Here is a 23,259-nt window from a genome sequence, read left to right on the forward strand (position 1 = left end):
TTCCTTGGCACAAGGATCGACATTTATGATAAATTTAATAGAGTCTTCCACAATGCACAGCCTTGTCATGGGAACTAAACATAGTTATTAATTAGACCATCCTTCTCTGAAAGACTTGGCTGATGTTTTTTTCATGCTGGGAAACCAGTGGCATTCATTTATTGTCTCTTTGAGGCAATCCTGTTTATTTACTTGATTGCTTACAAAGATACCCAGTTCCCAGTAAACAAGAGAAACATCCAGAGGCAGCTCCACTCAGGAAGGGTTGCAGAACAACTTTAGAATCTGAGAAGTTCCTGGCCATCCAAGTCTAAAAATTATTTACAAAATACAAAATATCCAAAGAGGGTATCAGGCATCCCATAACCCTTTATTTCGACACCTGGCCTATCATACCATCTTCAGTCTGCATCTGGCAAATCATGTCTTAACTTCCTCTGAAAGCTACATCCATGCTGCTTCTCTCTTTTCTGCCTACCTTTTATACAGGCAACATCACCATGGGATCTGGGTATGAGCTCATGGTAATAAAGAACACCCAGACAGCACAATTTAGCAAAGCAAGTCACATAACTGCAACCTACAAAACGGGTTCAGACATCTGAGTACGTGACATTCCACAGCTGAATTCTCACGAAGCCCATGAATTTTAAGATAATTATTTTCCTGAAGATAAATAGGGACTTTTTGCTTAGTTGCGTGCTGACAAATATGAGAGTAAAATATAAAACTAGCAGTGTACAATTTTAGAGAAGCCAGGGATTCCCAGGTTGTATCCACTCCAATAGTACTTCCCTACTAAGCCTTGACCCTCTACTCTTCATTCAGACTTCTGTGATCTGTCATTGTGATAGCTGTCCTGTGGCTCTTGGCCAGAAGAAAGATTTGTTACATGCCCCATCTGGTCAGAGAAGTTGTTGTGCTGCTGAATGCTGCTTTGGTTTGTCCTGCACTATATAACACAGGAAGTCTTCTTACAACATCTCTGGGTATTTGCATCCTTGTTGAACTCTTAGGAACAGATAACGTATTTTCTGATGCTTGGGCTATTCCTCACTCAATACAGTAAAAAGCTTTTAAAATATTAATAGTGTTAATTATTATTAATAAAAAAGTTCTGTGGTTTACTGAAGGCTTTTAACTTACAGTTTAAGAAAATAGTAAGGTGGGAAAAGATAAAAAAAAATCTCTTTTTAAAAAATAAATAGATCACAAATCAAACTTTTTCAGTAGCTATGCTGATTATCCTTCTGACTTTAAGGCTCTAAGCTGAACAGGATTTGACCATTTGGGTTAAACTTTAAATTTACAGGTCTGAATTAAAAGCTAAACAGGGATCTTTCTCCATTATCCATCCAAGGAAGTAAGAGTATAAAGACTTATTAGTCAGGATTAGTCAAGAATTGACATTGGAGGTTTTATTATTCTAATTAGGCACAGGAAAATTCCTATTCCATTTTGTAATTAAAACAATACACATTCTACCACCTAATTATATTTGACATTTTCAAGGTGTTGGGCGCCGAAGTCTATAATTACAGAAATGCTGCTGCCTTAAGCAGAACACTCCATACATATTCATATATTAAAGAGTCAGTTATACTGTTTAGAAGACTTTAGAAACATTACCCTTTTCTTTTTTATAAATGTTAGACTTGTAGAAGACATATTTTTATTTGTATTTTTAAAAATATGGGAAGAAAAATGTTCTTTGGGATATGACATACTGTATATAGCAAATTGACTACAGACTTAATCATTAGTATTGTAAGCAGTTATGTTAGAGGTTCATAATCCTTTAGAATTATATCTTTTCTTTAGCAGAACAGATAATTAGAGTCAGAAATAATATGGGAGTCCTGTACTGAAGTCATAAGACAGTAAAATGCAATTCCTTAAATTCCTTGATTTTTAAATTAATAACAGTCACAGCTTACATACAGTAATTTAAAGAAAAAGTTATTCACTACCTTTTATTTTAGTGTTCCACAATAAAATACCACTTCAAATATTGCCTATTTTTGATAGTTGAATACTGCCATTTAAAACAGTTGCCTGCCTAAAAATACTGTGATCCAAGTAGAGTTTGCCTTGTGGCTAATGCATAAACTATTGCTCAAGGAGATACTTTCCCTTCCTGATATTGGAGAAATGGAAAATACTGAAGATGAAACTCTGAATGCAAGGTGTTTCATGAGTGTGGGCCTGCTCTGTGTTTCCGTTCTGGGAAATTAACCTTTGGGGATGTCTTGATAAAAGGGCATCATTTCTCAAAAGAAGGGACAACAGGCATCTGCTTGTTTTGTCCATTTAGCCCACTGGAACAAGTTTGTGTCCTGTTGTAAGGTGCTTTGTCCAATGGGACATGGACCCTGACTAAGTCATTAAGTATGACTTTCAAATAGTTATTAATAAATGACATTGCAAATGTTTCAAGAGTTAAATGTGGTGCAGAAGGGAAGTTGAGAGCTCAAATGCTGTGCAGAATTTCAATGTCCTAGCAAGAGCAGGACAGAGTTAGTGCAAGCTCCCTGCACACCAGGGCAGGGTACACTGTGGCAGCCTTTGGGTCCAGAGGCCCCTTATCCCAATCAGCAGGGTCTCTGTGAAGGCAGATGTTCAGAGAAGAGCACCCAGTTCCACAACAATCTAAATTATTCCCAGAGTATGAAGAGTTCAGGGAAGCCCTAATTCATCCTGCACATCTATGTAATAACTGCAAGCAGTCTAGCCCATGGTGACAAATCATGCATGCTTGCATTGTGGTCAATCAGGCTGCATTCAGCACAAAGAGAGGATTATATTATATTATATTATATTATATTATATTATATTATATTATATTATATTATATTATATTATATTATATTATATTATATTATATTATATTATATTATATTATATTATATTATATTATATTATATTATATTATATTATATTATATTATATTATATTATATTATATTATATTATATTATATTATATTATATTATATTATATTATATTATATTATATTATATTATATTATATTATATTATATTATATTATATTATATTATATTATATTATATTATATTATAATTAATATAAAAATATGTATTATATAATGCATCCTGCTAAAGAACTGAACTTCTTCCTGTGATGGGCAAGAAACAGAACTTAATTTAGTGACAGTCTACGTGATTATTCCATAGATATATACATATTTCTGTCAGATTATATATAGTTATATATTATATATTCACATAATATGTATTATATATTGTGTATGTTATATGCTGTACATGATATGTATGTATGGTATAGTATGTGAGTGCAAATATGGATGTGTTTGGGTTATACATATATATACATATCTGCACTATTTACTGAAGCAAACTTCCTAGATGCCTGCTCTTATTTCTGTAATGCTCACAGCTAGATGATAAAAGAATTATGAACGATAGTCATCAAGGCTCTAAACAGACTGAGTCTCGCCAAGTTTAATTGCTTTTTTGGTAGAATTGTAAAATGGATGTGCATTATCACATATTTAGATTCTAAGAAGGACTGGATACTGGTTTTCATTAACCATCACTTTGAAACTTCATGCAAAATGGCTTTGATGTAAAGACTATTATATATGACAGAGAGTTGCTAAAGGACCAAAAAGGGTGATTGATGAACAGCAGAGTACTGGGGCCCCACATGGGAGACTGCAGTCCTGATACTTTCCTTAAAAAAAAAGAAATTAAATCAAAGTTATTCTAGTAATGATTCACAGATGAAAAGGCTAAATTATATGTGCTAAAGATTGGGATGGGTGTTTTGACTAGCTTGGTAGACAGAGGGTTATTGATATCAACTGAACAGTACCATGTCTCCAGAGAATTAATTATTTAGAGATAGTAAAAGAGGCATGATAAGGAGCAGTGAGATATAAACAACAAACATCAAAGGGATTTGTTAACAGACTATGTCATCTTTGCAAAAGCATTGCTACTCCATTTCCAAACAGTAATTTGTTGTTTTCTTCTCTTCTAGTTGCCCATATTGGCATCTTCTGTTGTTAGCCTCTATTTTCTTGAACTTACTGATGTCTTCAAGCCAGTTCACTCTGGATTTAATTGCTATGACAAGAGTCTGAGTATGCCATACATTGAACCTACACAAGAGTCTGTTCCCTTCTTGATGTTGCTTAGTCTGGTTTTTGCTGGACCATCAATTACGGTAAGTTTGAAGTGCTAATGTCACTTAATAAAGATTTTGAACAGAGTTTCAGTTGGCTTAAAGAAAATAGCTCCTTTGGTATCAGTTAAGCTGTAGTGTCATGCAGGTTAGTTTCCTTAGGATTTTAAATTCATGTTTCATTCTTCTGTAACAAAAGGAGATACACTCCTTATAACATTCCCTGTGGCACTTCATCTACTCTCACTGTCTTGATGGTGGGGTTTAATGTTAAGAAACAGCATCTACAGTTGGATGAGAATAGCTTGAATCATTCTGTTACGCTGTACAAATATTTGAACTTTTACAGACAGGGCATCTCCATACTCTCTGATGCATCAAAAATCATCAGAAATGCAAGATTTTTTTTTAATGCAAGTCTTTCACAGTCCTGAACTTGCCACTTTTGTTAGAACTAGATTTATTCAGAGAGAAGGTATATCAATCTTGTCAGTCAACTCAATTACATTTCCTAAAAAAGCACTGAAACACCTCTAAATGATAAGTTAGTCATTAAGAGCAGGCAAAAGTGGGCTGGTTTAATCATTCACCCAAAGGGAAGAGATGATTTCAACAGAACAGAAGTATCCTGTCAGAATGAGCAGCTGGGTCAGTATTTTACAGAAAAGTAGAAATTGTCTTTTATATATATATAAGACAATTCATTTTGTCTGATTTTACTGGTTCAGATAGGAGCTAATTCTCACACCACTCCTGTCTGGCAAGTGGAGACAGAAATTCACCTTGAGTGGGTGATTCTATGCACCTAAAAAACATGATCAACCTTTTGAACGATCTCTTCTCCCCCCTGACAGCAATGACTATGCATCTCAGTTAGGCACTTCTCAAAGGCCAGCTGCAAATATAACTCTGCTTCTAGCTTCTCTTAATTTCCTTAACTTCAATCAGTTAATTCTTTTTATGACACTATCCAATTTACAGTTACAAAATCTATAAAATGTGATGCCTGTATAAAAATTATCAAGTGCTGTTCTCGCTTTGCTTTCCAAAATGTTTTTTCTTTGTCTTTTTTTTTTTTCCTAACTGAACAGTTCTTACTGCATTTAATTTCCGTTGCTTTAGAAACCATTTTTGAAGGATTTTGCACAACCAGCAGGCTAAAAATTGTACATTTAGGAACTGGGAGCTAAGACTCTAAGTGATTCTGGTACAAATGATTGCTGCAAACACCAAATACTGTGATAAAAGCAAACCATTAGTATTGGGATTTGGCTGTGTTTCTTAAGTGTTTCTGCTGAGAACAAGCTGGACTTTCCTGAGACACTTACATAAGAAATCTATCTAGGCTTACTTGGGCCACAGTAGGTGGGAAAACCTGGCTTTTACTTGAGAGAGTTTCTGTTAAGCCTAGGTAATATCAAACACCTTAAATCAGGATAGAAGATGCATTTTTCATGATATATTATTTGTTAGGGGCTTTGATTATAACTCAATTCTTTCACCATTGCATGGAATTTTGCTATAGGAAATGTTATTCTTGCTTGAATCATTCTACCAGCAGTACAGAAATTAATCAGAAGCATGCCATGTGAGGAACTCAAACCCATACTTGAGCATGCCTATAAAAAAAGAAAGTTTGATAATGAAAGTAAATCCCAAAGCTTCAAAGTACAATTAGCTAAAAGCTGCAAGCCTTGGGAAGATGTAGTTCATTTGTATTGATGTGAGCATGAATGTGATGCCTCTGTTGGTTAGAGGCTGGGCAGTGACAGTGCAAAATACACAACTTCCTTCTGTTGCTCTGAAGGCATTGACTCCTTATTATTCGATACCACTCTGGAATTAAGGAACTAGGGGACATTTCTGTCCAATCCTTCCCTTTTTCTTTAGAAAAATAGGCTAATGTAGCTCAGTGTAAATAGATTACAATTGTGCCATGGTCACATTGTAGAGTTGAGCATTTTGTAAGTTAGTTGTCATAAACATTTCAATTGATTACACACCTTATAAAATCTGTAAAAGATAGAAAAGAAAGCATGAGCTTTGTGAGGAATTGAGGACCTCCAGTAATGTTGCATATCCTGGCCTCTGTCCACACTTCAGGGACTTACTGCAGTATAAGGCAGGAGGTCATCAAGACAAACATTTTATGAGTTGTTTTCCCAAGCCATTATTACACAAGGATCAGTTTGGCTTTGGTGCTTTGTGTTTTGGTTTTTCTCTTTGGGTTTTTTTCTCATTATTAGTAAGTAACAAATGCATTTAAACAGGTCTGTTCTGTAGCCCTGAAGGGTTATTAAAAAACCCAACTACCTGTATTATTGACATATGTCTCATAGCTTGTGGCATAGATTGTGCAGCCCTGAAGGGTTATAAAAAAGAACTACCTGTATTATTGACATATGTCTCATAGTTTGTGGCATAGATTAAATTTTGTGTATGTATTCAAAAACTGCAGGAGACTTGAGTGTAGAACACCTGGACTTGAAGAAATTACCAAGATATTTTATGTCTAGAACACAGATACACCTGAATTGCAGCATGATTTCAATTTGCTTCAAAGAACTCTGAATCTGATATTTTATGTCTAGAACATACATACGCCTGAATTGCAGCATGATTTCAATTTGCTTCACAGAACTCTGAATCTGATCCTCTGATAGATTTTCTCTCTAGTTACTAATTCAGAAATGTTAGACAAATGGTATCAATCGTATCAGTGAAGATTCAAACTCTTACCAGCCACTGACTAAAAACCTGCTTCAAGGTAACAATGTCCTTTCCAACAGAGATCACTAGGACATCAGATCACATTGATTTGGGAAATCAATTCTCAAGGAGAGAAATTCACTGCTGGCAGTTTCACTCCTATTGCCCGTTCTACTCTGGGAGTATTTTTTTCTGTGGAAATACCAGCCTCTGAATTTTCCTTGACATAGGCCTTGTTGTTTTCTGCTCTATCACACAAGCTAATCCATCTGTTTGGTGTTTTCCCTGTACATTCCCTAGAACTTGGCTAAAAATTATTAGAGTTTTTCTGAGTTTTAAGTTTGGAATACTACTGGTTTCTCTGTGAATCTTCAACAATAAACTGATCAAATATAGACAGATAATAGTGGCCATATTTCTCAGCTAATTAGAATTTCTTAAATAATCTTTACCACTGGCTTTTCCATGTCGTAAGAGAACCTTTACAACTTTGATCTTCCTGATCAAGAAATTTCAATTTATTAAAACTTTAGTTAATAAAGAGTTAGACTAAGCTTTTCCACTTTACCTGCCTTTTCCTCAGATGGAGGTGTTACTATAGACAAATACCACATGTAATTGCAGCAGATTCAGTATAATTTGTTGCATTATAAGCTTTGTGCATAGCATGCATTAGTATTCAATGCAGCTGTGGATAGGAAAATGACTCTGCTTTTGCTGGTGAGAACTGCCTCATTAATTGCAACATTTCAATTCAACCCTTACTCTGAACTCTGTACAAATCCTGTACAGAATTCAAAATGGCTGCACTACTGAACAAGGAAAACAATAAAATCTGAGAGTGCAAATGTATAAATGTGTCTGGATTTTCCAGAAAGTGACATAATTTTTTTTTTACGTTCTTCCTTTTATAAACCTTTGTTTAGGGTTTTGGTCACAATCTGTTTTGCTTGGTGCGCTGTGAGGGACCATAAGGACAGAACTTTTTCTGCTGCTGTGGATCAGGTTAAAACCCAAACCAAATCAAACAAATACAGAAGAACAGGCTGTCACATAATTAGAAGGTGCTCAGGATTGTTTGGCCTGTGGCCAAGACTGAATGCTAAAACCACTTCAGGAGAACTAAGATATTGCAGTGGCTCTGGATTATTTTAGAGGCAATATTTTATAATTACTGCTTTTTTATTGTAGAAGCACCAAGTTTCAGCTGTAGATCAAGGCCTGAGCACTATATACTCTATGCCATTTGCATGTAATTTCAGGGCCATCTTCTTGTCTGCCCTCATTCAGGCTAAGTTGCATTACTTTATGTTTACTTATTGATATAAATCTTTTAAAGTTGAGTGCATGTCAGTGGATGACATTGGTTGTGTTACACTTATATTACAGCCTGTTAAATTCAATCAGGATCTTCTGAGTAAGTGCTACATTCCATTTAATGGCTCCTTTGTCATTGCAGATAATGATAGGAGAAGGAATTCTCTACTGTTGCCTGTCCAAAAGAAGAAATGGGATTGGAACAGAGGCCAATATTAATGCAGGAGGATGCAACTTCAATTCTTTTCTTAGAAGAGCTGTCAGATTTGTTGGTGGGTTTCAATTGTTACTCCCAAAAAAAAACTTTCCACATACATTCAGTTTTCACCATGCAGGTTTGCTTCTCTGAAACAGCCTTTCAGAACAGTGCAGAGTTGTCACTAGCATAGATCTTCTGCTAGAAAACATAAGAAACAGACTGCAACAGCAGCCCCATACTCAGTAATGCACCATCTACACTTTCCATTTCCCCTTTCCTCTCCTCTACTGTTGTCAGTGTTTCTAAAAGAGTAATTTTTTTTTTCCTTCTCTGCCCACCTTGAGCTGGCTGCTTTTTAATGATTTCAGTGTATAGCTTCCCCTGCCTGTCTTCAGTGCATCATAAGGATTCATCCCACCTGTCAAAGTATTCAGCATGACAGTGAAAACTTGTCAGAAACTCTCAGTAGGTTTGACATTCTTTTTCTGGAATGTGTTTATCTGCCTCTCAAAAAGGGCTAGAATCTGGCAACTTAAATGATAGAGGAACATGTCAAATTCTTTCATTTTACTTTGTTTTAATTGTCATTTATGAAAAACTCTACTTTGAAAGGCAACTGGACTTTGATCCCCTTCTTACAGTTAATTTCCTCTCCCAATGAGTGGCTAAAGAAAAGGTTTACTGTGTTTCAGAAATCTTTCATTAGAGAAGGTTGCCTAGGCAAAGACAACCTGCAGGACAGCAGACTGAAAACCTGGTAGACAACTATTCTCTGGGTTTTGGTAATCTGGCAAACAGAGAGGTAGTGACAAGTCAGGTTATGCATTCTGTGATCAGTAAAGCTTCATAAGAGCAGCAAAGGCTTTGTGGATTACACCATGAGCCAGGAGGACTGTAAACATACCCCACATCCACTTCTCCTGTTTGGTATCACCGAGGAAACAAAGACACATTCATTTCATCCCAAATTCCCACTCTGAATTTGAAGGTTTTTTCATATTTTAATGGCTTTAACATTCTTTCAATTTTAGGATGAAAAATTTATTTCTGTGAATAAAAGTAGGGAATTATAGATAAATCTTTAGGAGAAGAGCAGTTGAAAATGTCCAGTAAAGCAAATGCGTTACTTCAATTGTCTTGTGAATTTGGCATTATTAATCAGTCTGACGCATTGATCCCTTATGAAATAGACTTAAATATTTGGATTAGTGACAAACAAGGACACAATACTCATGAAACATCAGAGGTGTGAAAGTAGCCAAAGTTATCAGCTGGTGATTCTGTGGTAGCAAAAAGAGAACAGATCTTCAGAGCAATGATCTAATGGACTGTTGTCCATACTCCTAAAAACCTGTCTTCCAGTGAGAAACTCCGAGGACTGGATAAGCACATATGCTCTCCTCAAATAGTTGGATACTCTTTAGTCAATTCAGAAAAATTCTTTTCAAACTGAAGCAACTCCCTTGTAGCTCTCTTGATGAAAAGATGTTAGAGGACATCAAGACATTAAAACAAAATTTTAAGTATCAACAGGAAGAAAATAAGCATAAACTATCCTAATTTTTATATTAAAGAATTCAACTTTGCAATAAAGTTTTGTTCTGCATTTAAATTATCTTATTCTGCATTTAAAGCCTCTCAAGTCCAATAACAAAAGCCATCAGAGCTCTGTTGAATGTACTTTGCACAATTAATCAATCTAATTAATGCATATAATATAACAAGCTCTTGATTTCTTTCCTAGGTGTTCATGTATTTGGTCTTTGTGCAACTGCTCTTGTTACTGATATTATACAGCTATCAACAGGATATCAGGCCCCATATTTCCTGACTGTTTGCAAGCCTAACTATACATCCTTAAACGTATCTTGCTCAGAGAATTCATATGTTGTGGAGGATATTTGCTCAGGAGCTGATCTCAATATTATCAACGCTGGAAGGTTGGTTCTATTCTTCATTGTGTACATTTTAAAGTATTCATTTTATTGTTTATTTTCTGTTTCAGTTTCAGGATTTTTTTTTCCTAGTTAAAGTCTGAATGAGTTAAAGGTGAATGCATAAATGTCTTTTTAGTGATGTTCAATTTTCTCCATAAAGGTATTAGTCTAGCAGTGGGCTTTGGAAGACCCTGTCAGGTTCCAAAGCACAGTCATTAGCAGCTGTTCTGCCCCCTCAAAGGAGGCAGTTTCCTATACAATTGTCACTATGTATAGCTTTACTGCTTTTGGAAGTAGTGTAGGAACAAAGTTCCCTGTAACAGGCAGGGGAAGAAGTCTCCCAAGTGCTTGGTCTGAGACCTCTGTATAACATACATTACAGCTTGGGTGTTTGGGAGTTGTTGGACAAGTTTGTTTTCTGTTTCTCTAATTAATTTTTTTTATATAAACAGCATTGGAAAAATATTTTTTTAGAGGAAATACAACAATAGTACAAATCTGTGTGTCCCAAACCTGTCTTTTCTTGCATGGTATTTCTAAGTGGTTTTTCATATGTTTCCCCATAAACATTTGCTCTTATTGGGATATTGCCGTGAAGCCTGATGCTTGCAAGCAGTGTCTTGCAACTGCATGGTGTCCCAGGGAAATCAGGACATGATTACATAGGAGCAGGCAGAAAAATTTTCACAATTACATCTCATTCATTTCATTATCTCAAATATGATGTCTACTGCTTTGAATTGACTGCCTGTAGCCATTCCAAAATCACCAATCATTCTTAAGTTTAAATACCACCTCTTCTAAAAAAACAGTGAAATTAGTTGTAACATATTAAGACTAAGCAATCAGGTTTTGGGTGTTTCTGTTTCCCTAGAAAAACAACCATATCTTGATATCTCGAAGTTATTCCCATCATAGAGGATATATTTGTCTCTCTATAATATTCTGGCACCACCCACAATTTCTCCTGAATTCAATTTTGTTGCATTTTTCCTTTTTTATGTTGCTATTTCCTTATGCCAGTCTCAACTTTACCACTGCAAGCAGCACTTGCTACTGGTTCTTCAGTAGCACTTGCTACTTCCTATAGAAACTATGGAATAACTTAGAAGTTATATAGAAACTATGGTATAACTTCTACAGTACAGGAGGTTAATTTGACTTCAATAATTACAGTTTGGAAGGAACTTGTTCTGAGTTTGCTAATGCCCTTCATTTTTGATTTGTACTTCCCAGAAACTTTGGCTCCAGAAATTTGCCTCTGGACTCCTGTATGAAAGCATAGGGAGGAGCACATAATTATCCAACTGGTTACATCAAATAATTTTTCTGCAACATCCCCAAATATCCAGTGGTTCCTATTGTCCATCTTTTCCTCTATTATCTTCAGAGGAAGATAATTGAGCCTTTTCAGTCACTTTTGTTCAACTCTCTAGTGAGGTCTCTGTCCTCTGTCATCTCTGATGCTCTGACTCAGTGTGACTCTCTCCCTCAGTAGGACTCATTGTTGTTCCCCCTCTGCACATCCTCATGCATGCAGATTTAGAGTGATATACTGTCATTTGAGTTCGGGACATGTTTTCTTTGAGACCTTTGTTCACCTTTTCAATACAGAGCCATACAAAAAGGCTACATATTTTTAGCTGGAGTTATATTCATTTGAGATTAAAAGATAACAAATAGAGGAACAAAAGCAATGACACCATTAGAAAGTACTGAGAGTGCATTTAGTCTGTGTTTGCCCTGAAAGCATGTGAATAGAAAAGAGAATAAAGATAAAATTGACTGTGCCATTGTGACACACCTTATATGCTATTAAAATGCCATCAAATTAAGGTTAAGTGCTAGAAAAGTTCATAGGACTCAAGTATACATATTAGCTCCACAGAGACTCTAAACAGATTTATGTTTCATTAAAGCCTGCAAAGGGTAAAGGAGTTGATTGGCTATTATAAACATTTACCCTAATTTTTTTTGATGTCTTTATTCCCCAGCCCTCAAACCTGAGCTTGTTCTGCAGGAATACTATTTGTGAAAGATTTGTTCAGGGAGGTTAAAAATAAAATAAGATGAAGAAGAATTTAGATCTGTTTTTAGAAATGCAAATGGAGCCATGCAGATTTCATCTTGGCCAGAATCATGAACCTGCTAGAGGCATAGGCTCAAATTGAGGTCAGCAGAGTGGCATTCATACTGAACTACATGCACATTTTTAATTGCCAATTAATTATGTAGAACACACAAGGCAAAATGCATAGGAAAGAAGTTTAGAAAGCAGACTCTGCTGCTTTGCAGAACAAATGTCTGTCTGAGCTAAAGAACTGTGTTTCAGTCTCTGCTATTTTAAACTAGCTCACTCAGGTGTTGCTAGGAAATTGACTGTACATGGAGCCCCGTTAGGATGGCAAAACCCATCTGTGAAGCCAAATTATATGAAGTATTTATCCCAAGCTGAGCTTTCTCAGGTGAAAGCTGCTGTTGTGACTGAAAGGTAAACATACTCTTCTTCACCAAGACATGCAGCATGTCACATATCTATGCCATTGTAAAGAGAGAAATCCTCATTGTATCTGACTCATTCCTAGAGCTCAGAGGTCATAGACTTTTTTTAGGGCTTCTGTGATCTAGATGTCCACAGCACAGCAGGAATTACTGAATTCAAACCCAGATTTTTTCTCTCTCTACCATGTAAAAACCTCCTTTGCATTCATATCGCTTTTCTTTAGTTGTTTTTAGAGAATTGAAATGGTCATTCAAGTCTCCAGAGTTTCAATGGGAGCAGAAGGCCCTTCAAGTGCAGACCTGATATTGCCTACTGTCTCAGAGTTTGGACATGTTTTCATTTATTCTCTTTCTCTGGCCATCAAGAAGGGGCCCAGTAATTCTTAGAATATCCTCCCTATGTTGCTGTGCTCCATTAGCTTCTGTCATGATGTAAAGTGCTGAATTTTTTTTAAATAAACCTATAGACATAGCAAATAAAGATGTAGTTTGCCTCTCTCTGAGAAAAATGTCACCCAATGACAAATGTTACCAATAGATCACATATTGCTTAGGAAGTATAAGATAGCTGTACCACCCAGTGTTTTTTTTCAATGAGCACTAGCACTGTGCATTTGAACTGAGAAGTATAATTTGAGTGTCCTTCCTTGGCAGAAAGTCATTCCCTTCTCAACATGCCACCCTGGCAGCCTTTGCAGCAGTGTACATTTCGGTGAGTAAACAACTCTGCTCAGTTTCATTTATACAAGACAAAAGTCAGAAAGTAATTTCCTGTATATTGTAAAATTATGTGTTGTCTCGATATCATGGATGGATGGATGGATGGATGGATGGATGGATGGATGGATGGATGGATGGATGTTTTTATCCTAATAATCTGAAAGTAAAATAAAACTACTAATAAAGCTAGTTTTATTGTAGCTATTAAAGAATAAGGAAAAGGTTCAACTGCTTCATATTCTTTGTTAAGAAGCAAAAACAAATTGTTATGTTAAAGTATGTTTGATGCCTCATATTATCTTCATATAAAATGCAGTGTTTATCTGTCTTACAGAGTGATATTTTAACTTACCAGTCAAATTAACTGTTATGTATGCTGCCTTTTCTTTGTTGCTGTCTTCACTTGATTTGCTGCTTTTAAACTTGAGGCATTAAGGGCCATACATTGATGTGATGTAGTTTGATTTCACCTCCAGAGATTTGCAGCATGGATGAAATGGCACAATCACTCCCAGAGGCCTTCAAGGTGTTACTGCAAAGCAAGTGAATAAAACCCATCAGTCAGTAGCAGAGAATCGTGGGACATGCTGCAGCAATCACAGATGATTTTGCACTTCTGAGCAGTAACAGTTCTTCAGTATGGCCCACAATGTTTGTACTATAGACAACTTACTTGAAGTTTAAAAAGTAATTCCATCACTTGCACTGTAAAAATTAGAGGAAAACAACAGTAAAGACCAGTTAATGACATTGGATAATAGTACTGTGCATGTACTGGGAGCTTGCCAGTATTTATTCTGCCCAGAGAAAGGCCAGAATTTGGAACAACACTGATGAACCACCTCCACTTAATTTTTGTAACCTCCGTGATATTATGGCCCTCAGTTGAGAAATGGCTCTCTAAAGCATCTGGTGGCAGCTTTTCTTGGAACAGGTTATTGCGTGCATCTGGCATGACATCTGGCTTCTGTGTTTCACAAGTGGTGGCTCCTTAGTCACATTTATAGAACATTTAGGTGCTGATTTGGAACAGTATTGAGGCATAAAATACTTATCCTAATTGATGTCAATTAGAAACACTGCCTGTGTTCTGGAAATCCATTCCTTGTGATTTCAGATCTTTCTGCAGAATGTGAACAAATTTTAACAGGGCGGTAAAGTAAAATTAAAAGGATTACTTGTAATATTTCTGTGTGCTAGTGATCTGTATATAAAAGAAACACTGAACATGAGACATTAAAATCCTCTTAGGTATATTTAAATTTCTTCAACCGCTTCTTTATTTCTTTCTTTTTTAAGATGTACTTCAATTCTACATTAACAGACTCCTCAAAGCTTCTAAAACCACTCTTGGTCTTTGCCTTTATCATCTGTGGAATTATATGTGGTCTGACTCGTATCACCCAGTACAAGAATCATCCGGTTGATGTTTACTGTGGCTTTCTTATAGGAGGAGGAATTGCTCTCTATTTGGTAAATATAATAGTCATGGTTAAGTGGAATTGTCTGGCATTGTATACAGAAATGCTTCTAGCTTTGTGTACTTTATTAAATACTTAAAAATATTAATCTTTTCTAATCCACACTTAAAAGCATAACACAAGAAAAATATTTGATTAATTGGTATTTGTTGCTGACCTGACTTGATACTGACAGTGTCTGCTTTATGATCTCAAAAAATTACTGAATTAGTATGAGCAACTAATCTGAGTGAATTGCTGAATCTGCAGGAAATTAAAGGCAATATATTATACACTTGTCATTCTTTGGAGTTCTTAGGGAAACCATGCAAGGGAAAAAGGATGGTTAAATCAGGTTATTCCTATGCTTTGTGTGTCAAAAGAGATGGAGCACCTTGAAAGGGTTCTGTAAGGAAGCATGTAGGTCATATCTGCCAGTAGGAAGCTCATCAAGCACTTGCTTTTACTTGCTGCTCTCAGTATGTCTCCAGCAGGAATTTGCTGCCCTGGCTGCTCAGAGAGTAGCACAGGTGCCTGGGAGCAATCAGAGCTTCTGCTGACACCACTGCTTGAGTGTAGGCAGGTGAACAGAAGAGTCTTAACAGGCAGTGGGATGGTTTTACCCCCAAGAATTCAATAATGAATTTTACTATAATGCTAAAATAAGTTTATTTCCTGACCCCCTTTTTTCTGTGATAACATAACCTGATGTACCTGCAGATGGTCTGCAAAGGTGTCCAGGGAAAAATGGTTTTCAGAGTGGCTGAAGAAACAGCACTCAGGATAATAACAGAAATCCCATGAGCTACTAAATTCAGCTTCTATGATTGCACTGTGAGCAGAAAGGCACTCTGTTGAGAATATTATTTCAAATGATTCTCTGTTGTAGATCTATCTAAATGGAGCTGCTGTCCCCAGTTTGAAATGCACAACCAAGTATACTTTGTTAGGTCTTCATATACTGTTGTGTGACATCATACAGCAGAGAGTATGTTTTCCTGGATACTCAGCGCAAAAACTACACTGCCCTCAAAACTACACACCAAGAGGAGGATGACAAATAATTCTGAAAGGAGTGTAAAGAATGAGTAACTCAAATGATTTAGTCAGATATTTGAGCCCCTCACAGAACACTCTCAGTGGAGTCTTTTTAAAATGACAGCCTTTTACAGTGAGTCTTCTGATTAGGAAAATGTTTTAGAAGTAAATCTTATTAAAGTTCTGCACAGCTTGGAAAGCAATTGATTAAAAGTTGATACATTTTTCTATGATGTAGATATTGTATTACATGGTTATTGTGCAGTAAAAAGAATCTGCAGACAGCAGAGAACAACCCAAGCTGTACCAAGATTTGGTAAATCTGGGTAAATGATAGTGTAGTTGTAAAATAGCTTTGCCTAAGAAACTGCAAACATCTTATTTTGCTATTTTTCTAACAAAACATTATTTCTGAATCTGTTGCTTGATAAAAAGAAGAAAGCTCATGGAGGCTAAATCCTTACCTCAACTATTTATTGCCATGAATAATATGTCCTAGTGAGACTACTTCACATAAACCTAGAGGTACCAGATTGAGGACATAATTTGGGCTAAGGCAAAACTAGTGAGGAAATATATTACTATGCTTACTTGCATACCCGTCAGTTTAGCTGGAGTAATGATGTCACTGAATTATATTTAAAAGCAAAAGAATGCAATTAAAGTACCTTAAAATGTGTCCCTTTTAACTTTCTTAACTGACTGTTGATGCTTCTGTCCAAATATCAGGGCCTCTATGCTGTGGGGAACTTCTTACCAAGTGACGAGAATGTGTTTCACCCAAATTTTCACAGAGAACCTCTAAGGTCATTGACAGACCTCAGTCAAGATGCCAACAGAATCCTGCCAGGTAAAAATGGCAGCAGCAGCGATGGCATTGTCTCTCACCGTACGGAAAGTATTCTGAATAGAAACCACAGAGATTCAGGCTCTCTGACCAATCTCAAGAGGGCAAATGCTGATGTAGAAATAATAACACCACGAAGCCCAATGGGAAAGGAAAACATGGTTACTTTCAGCAACACTTTGCCAAGAGTCAACACACCATCCTTGGAAGATCCAGCAAGACGCAATGCAACAATACACGCATCAATGGATTCTGCCCGTTCCAAACAGCTGCTGTCCCAGTGGAAGAACAAGAATGAAAATCGAAAGTTGTCCCTGCAAGTAATAGAGACTGAATCTGGCCAGTCACCACCAAGGGCTATCGAAATGAGGTCAAGCTCAGAACCCTCCAGAGTGGGTGTAAATGGTGATCATCATGGCCCAACTAGCCAATACCTGAAAATCCAACCTGGCAGTGTTCCAGGTTGTAACAACTCAGGTCTAACTGGTGGGCCAAGGGTCTCTATTCAGTCCCGTCCTGGCTCATCCCAGCTAGTACACATTCCTGAAGAGACTCAGGAGAATGTGAACACATCACCCAAAAGTAGTTCAGCTAGAGCTAAATGGCTGAAAGCTGCTGAGAAGAGTGTTGCATGCAGGAGCAATAGCCAGCCAAGAATCATGCAAGTCATAGCCATGTCTAAGCAGCAAGGAGTGCTTCAGGGCAGTCCAAAAAGTTCGGAGGGAAGCACAGTGACCTGTACAGGAGCCATCAGATATAAAACCTTGACAGACCATGAGCCAAGCAGCATTGTTAGAGTTGAGGCCCATCCAGAAAATAACAGACCTGTAATTCAGATGCCATCAGAAGGTGAAGGAAGTGGGTCATGGAAATGGAAGGGTCCTGAAAAAGTCACTCTTCGTCAAACATATGAGCTAAATGATCTTAACAGAGACTCTGAGAGCTGTGACTCCTTAAAAGACACTTATGGGTCAGGTGACAGGAAAAGAAGCAACATAGATAACACTGAGCATCACCATCATGGAATCACTACAATAAGAGTCACACCAGTGGAGGGAAGTGAGATTGGCTCAGAGACTCTGTCCATTTCTTCTAGCCGGGACTCAACACTTCGAAGAAAAGGTAACATCATTTTAATCCCTGAGAGAGGGAGCAGTCCAGAGAACACCAGAAACATCTTCTATAAAGGCACATCCCCCACACGAGCGTACAAGGACTAAGAGGAGACATATCAGCTGGTCCATGCCACCACCAAGTAAACACATCTTGACACAGGTTCTGCTCCCTTTGTTTTGAGCTGATATTTACCCTTACGTGCCAAATTATTGACCAGCAGCCCTGCATTGCTGATGTGCAATGGGCATGAGCCTGTGAAAAGCATGTGGTGGGGGGAAAAGCACAATGCCAGAACTAATGTGAAACATTTTCATGCAACTTGTTTCTTCAGATTCAAAACTTTTATCTGAGGGTGATGATGTCAATTAAAAGAATGGTCTTGAACACACTGTATTTCCTGAATGTGCCAACTTTTTATTTTATATTTGTGTCCAAAATTGACTGACTTTTTCACAGCAAAGGCTGTATCAGTGGTATATATTCACCTTTGCAGAATTTGCACCAAATCTTTAATACAGGATGGTGCTGATGATAACTTTACATGTTTTGAAAAATTGCATAATTATTAGATTCTGCAAACATGACATATTGATGTGCAGTTACTTTACAAGTAATATTGCTAATACTATGATGATGCTGGCTGCATTCATTTAGCGTAGGAAATATTTACAGCTTTGTTATAGTGGATCTGTCACATTCAAAGATTGCAAAGGTTTTGTGTAGTTCTTTAAGATGTCTACTGCAACAAAAATGTGTGGGTGACATTCCATTAGAATGGAATGACTATCTATTTTGAATAGTTTTGCTGCTACTGCTCAACTTTTGTTTAAGAACAGGTGCTACTAATGAAGAGGCTGCTTCTTAGTGGGCTAACTTGTAGAATTGTTTTAAATTACATTTTTAAGGGGTCTTATCAAGTACTACAAGTGATTCAGATTTTACATTTTTAAACTTCTTATTCTGTCCTTCAGCGACCCTTCCATTTTTCTATTAGTTTTTAAACAAATAATGCAAGACACCAGTAACTGCAAGATGTGCAAATGTGAAAGGTGAGCCATGAGTAAATAAAAGTAGATGGCAACTTTCCTAACCAGCTTCCAAGGAGACAGGAATTAATATCATAGCTCACACTTAGAAGCAGTCATTCACCTCACTTGCTTAGTATGCCACAAGAACAATCACAAATTTCACCCCAATCACCATCACACAGGGGATTTGTGTTTCAGTTTAAAGAATGGAATGCCTTGGTATTGCAGAATCACTGAACAAGTGTTACATTGTGCCACTACTACAGTTCACCTCCCTTGAGACACCCTCCAGAGCCTTCTTAAGCATGATATTTTTCCCACCACTGCCACTTAAGAATATAAAAGGTCTCTGCACCTGAGAAAACATGAATTATTTTAGTAAACTGAGTTTTGGATATAATGAAAAAACTTGCCTGCTAAAAATCTCCATTGCCAAAAATTATTGAAAGGATAAGCTCTGAAAGGAATAAGCATGGCATGGCCTGCTAGAAGAAATGCCTCATTTCATTTGGCTCTGACTTAAACCCTGAAGGAAGCCAGGGGCAGTGCTCACCCACTGCAGCTCTTCACTCTCTCCTATTTCTACCTGAAAAAGTGCTACTCTCAGTCAGCTGGCAGCTCCCCTGCTAGAAGGGGAAGAGAATGGCTTAGCAGTCCTTCTCACTGAATAAGAAGATCAGGTCTGTTCTCTGGCTTTTTGAGAGAAGTGTTTTGGTCTAAGTCCTCTTTTCATTTAAAGTATCGGAGAACCAGATACATTCTCTATAGTCAGAACCTGTATACAGACCCTACCTACCCACAGAACTCTAAGGAAAGGCCCTCCCTACCCCAGGCACGTAGGAGGTAGAAGGAAGAATCATCCTGTTCAAGAAGATAAACAGCACAACACAAACATAGACCAAAAAAAACCAAAAAACCCCAATGACGTAAAACCAAACAACAAAACAAAAACCCAAAAAAAGACCTCCAAACCAAAACAAAATCCCAAACCCAGCCCCAAACCTAAGTCATTTCACAAGTATGAGGATGGTGTTTGAGAGTCAATGGAAAGCTTTACGTGTATTTCCCAGTTCTACAGGTGCTCCAGGCTTAGCTGAATGCTTGCTGTCAAGCCAACTGTGCCAAGCTATGCTTCCCTCACCTGCCCATCACCCAGTGCTGTGGAAGAGTGTCAGTCCTTAAGGAAATCACCACACTCTTTCTGTTACTGATACAAGATGACCCCATCACACTTAGGATGATTGGGAGAAAGTATTCTGCAGGCTGCATGTAAGAAGCTACCCAGTAGGGTTGCAGCATATTGTGTATGTTAAAAGCACTGTATGTTGAAGACACACTTTAAGGCACATCAGCTGGGGAAAATAATCATAAATACCAGGAGAAAAAGAAAAAAAAAAGTAATTTTTTTAGAAATAAGTTCTCAGATGCTAGTCTTTACAAGTCAGGAGTTGTTTTTTCTTTTCAAAAGGATGTATCTTTAGTCCTTGGTATTTAATATGAAATTTTGTACAAGATTCCTAGGAATTAAAAACACTTGGACTGTCATGGACAAAACCCTTTGGCTTTAGTTTAGTCTAGGTACAGGGTAAAGGAGGTAGGATTAGCTTTAAAGGAATGGGTAAGACACAAACACTGTTGGCCTATCAGTGCAGGGAAATAAGATGCAATCATTTGTTAGTTTGTAAGTGCAGGGGAAAAGAACGTAAGTAGATGAACCTGGAAATAAAGGAAAATTGAAATGGAGAATAATGGCAATAAAGCAAAGATTAGAAAACGTTCCCTCTGGCAATTTAGCTGTTTTGGAAACAGCAGGATTCCTGGTGGGAGTGTTTGTTCTTTATTCCTTGGTTTTAGTCAGATATATATTGGCATATATGTTGCTTTTATTACTCTAAAACTTGCTGCACTATTTCAAGTGCAGTGTGATATTTTTCCTAAAGTTTCCTATTTCTTAAGAAAAGATTTTAAAGCTCTTGTGTAATCATTGAAATTATGTTCTATACATAAATATTGATATATTCTTTTTTACTCAAAGTGCCAAAGGCTACTGTTTTTAATAATGGCTTATCAAATTATATTACGTTAGAGAGCAGAAATGTAATAATATATACATTGGAACTCAGACCTCTGCATGTATATTTGATAAGGAGCCTTTTGTAAAATTACTCTTTGTTTACATTCCACTGGTACCTTAATTTAAAATTAATCAAATAAATTGACAGGTGACATCTTCTTAGTGTTCTGATTTTCTTACTTGCTAACAGGCACGATTTTCTTTGTTAGGCTGTGCTTTACTGAGAAAAGAAAATACTTAAAAATAAAATATGTTTTTAAATGAGAATTCTCTATATAAAGTATTGTGTTTAATAAAATGTTATGCCATGTTTTCAAATGGAAAATAATTTGTAAATTGCTATAAATGTATTTTGTTAAATAAGTACAGATCAATGCTACTGTGTGAGTTTATTGTGCTAACATCATGAAATAAAGATAAAAATTCCTCATCGATGTTTGTTTATCTCTGTGGTGAAACAAAGTCTCACTTCCCCAAAATGATTTTTCAATATAAGGTATCTCATGATGTGTAAAAGGGGTCATCAGTGAGAAACCTTGAGACGTTGCACAATGGTAAGAATTTATGAGGAGCAGTGTCCAAACAAACTTTTCTCTAACGTAAAAGCATTCTACAAAACAACCCCAAGTGAACTGGGAACTTCAAGCCATGTGAGGGTGTGCCTGCTCAATCATTCCACAGCATCTGCTGCACTGCAGAGCCTCTAATGCTCCTAAGCCACCTTGCTAGTGCTGGGTAGAGCTGCCAGACGTGGTGAGGCCAGCCTTGGATTTGTGAATGAGAACAGGGCAGGTGTCAGAGGCAAACAGAGAGGACAGGCTCTCAGGGGAAGAAGCTGGGACGCAGGAGTCAGCAGGTGTCATACACCCTTTGCTGGCAACAGTGAAAGACCTTATGTGTAACAGCACACTCTGAAAAGCAGTCTTACCTAGAAGGCACACAAAGTACTTGGTAAGCAGACAGCAAAGACTGTCTCCAAGCCTGACTTGAGACTCCCTCAAACAGCAACAGCAGGGCCCAGGTGCAGGGGTGGAAGACACAGCTGTAGCTGAGACACGCACTGACATTGCCAATGGCCTAACTAAGGACCACAGGGAGCAGCAGAGCCCCTGCAATGCATGGCAGTGCAGCAAACTGACTCTGAGAAGCTTTCCCAAGTGCAGGCTGTCCCTTTGTACCTGTGTGTCCTTGGAGCAGGTAACCTGCTGTGGCTGGGGGCAAACTGACTCTGAGAAGCTTTCCAAAGTGCAGGCTGCCCCTTTGTACCTGTGTGTCCTTGGAGCAGGTAACCTGCTGTGGCTGGGGGGCACTGGGCAGCTGCTGTCGCTGCTGACTGCAGCCAGGCAGCGCAGTGCTGAGTGGTACAACAATGTCACATGGCACATGTGCCATGATCCACGCCAAGGCAGTGGGGTGCACTGACATTGCCTCAAGCTGTGGTGCAAATCTGGGTCACTTGGCAACCCCTGTCCCATGACTTTCATGACAAGTTAAGATGGGAGCCCTCCGGCAAAAGAGAATCAAAGACCAGTATGTTGTCTCTCAAAGAAAGGGAAGAGTCTGTGCAGTTGTGATACTGTTCCCTCTGTGGTGACAGAAAGCACTGTCTTCCTGTGGCTGGGCTGGAGAATGCCCAGCCACCACAGCTTAAGAAGCCAGTTTCAGGAGAGGCCTCTCCTTTGGCCCCAGCAGATGCTGCTGTGGCAGTGCATTATATGAGGCTGTGTGAAGCATAAGGGCTGTGGCCCAAGGTTAAGGTGTCCCATCCTCTGGGACATGTGTTGGTTGCCTGGGAAAGCTACAGACAGTGATGGCTGGTATGGCTGAGAGATGCCCTGTAAAAATGCAAGAGAGAAAAACAGACTAGGGTAGGACTGCTGAAAGGTGACATGTAATGCAAATCTGATGAGTTCTCCTCTGGGAATGGCCCCTTCCGTGGATCACAGAGGGGCCTAGATAATTAGACAATTTTAAAGGGCACATTTTATACATCTGAATTTTGGTTAAAAAGAAAGCCCCCGTCTGATGGGTATCTTTGATGTAGAGATTATATTACAAAACTTCATCTAAGATGAGAAAGTACCTCTATTAACAAATCCTGTCACATTCTCTTATACCATTCTGGCTACAGCAAGTGTCACTAATTT

The 23,259-nt window shown here is 37.7% G+C and overlaps 2 protein-coding genes across 5 annotated transcripts in view; one reads left to right on the forward strand and one right to left on the reverse strand.

The window, feature by feature from the left end:
- PLPPR4 (phospholipid phosphatase related 4) overlaps window positions 1–21,547 on the forward strand; it is a 29,578-nt gene extending 8,031 nt beyond the window's left edge. Inside the window, exons 2-7 of the mRNA XM_039718306.1 lie at window positions 4,022–4,207; window positions 8,334–8,463; window positions 10,135–10,330; window positions 13,484–13,541; window positions 14,849–15,022; window positions 16,777–21,547. Coding sequence (XP_039574240.1) covers window positions 4,022–4,207; window positions 8,334–8,463; window positions 10,135–10,330; window positions 13,484–13,541; window positions 14,849–15,022; window positions 16,777–18,114 — 2,082 coding nt within the window. The 3' untranslated portion in view covers window positions 18,115–21,547. The remainder of the gene's footprint in view (window positions 1–4,021; window positions 4,208–8,333; window positions 8,464–10,134; window positions 10,331–13,483; window positions 13,542–14,848; window positions 15,023–16,776) is intronic.
- The window catches only part of PLPPR5 (phospholipid phosphatase related 5), a 196,277-nt gene that overhangs the window by 101,370 nt on the left and 71,648 nt on the right, over window positions 1–23,259 (reverse strand). For 3 of the 4 annotated variants that reach the window (XM_039718446.1, XM_039718436.1, XM_039718466.1), the window contains one exon: window positions 13,902–14,081. The gene's annotated coding sequence lies outside the window, so the exon portion shown is untranslated. Of the gene's footprint in view, window positions 1–13,901; window positions 14,834–23,259 lie in introns of those variants that run through there. The other variant, XM_039718456.1, reaches the window with a different exon arrangement.

Source organism: Passer montanus, unplaced genomic scaffold (assembly GCF_014805655.1).
Source record: "Passer montanus isolate IOZ18808 unplaced genomic scaffold, ASM1480565v1 scaffold103, whole genome shotgun sequence".
Taxonomy (NCBI): domain Eukaryota; kingdom Metazoa; phylum Chordata; class Aves; order Passeriformes; family Passeridae; genus Passer; species Passer montanus.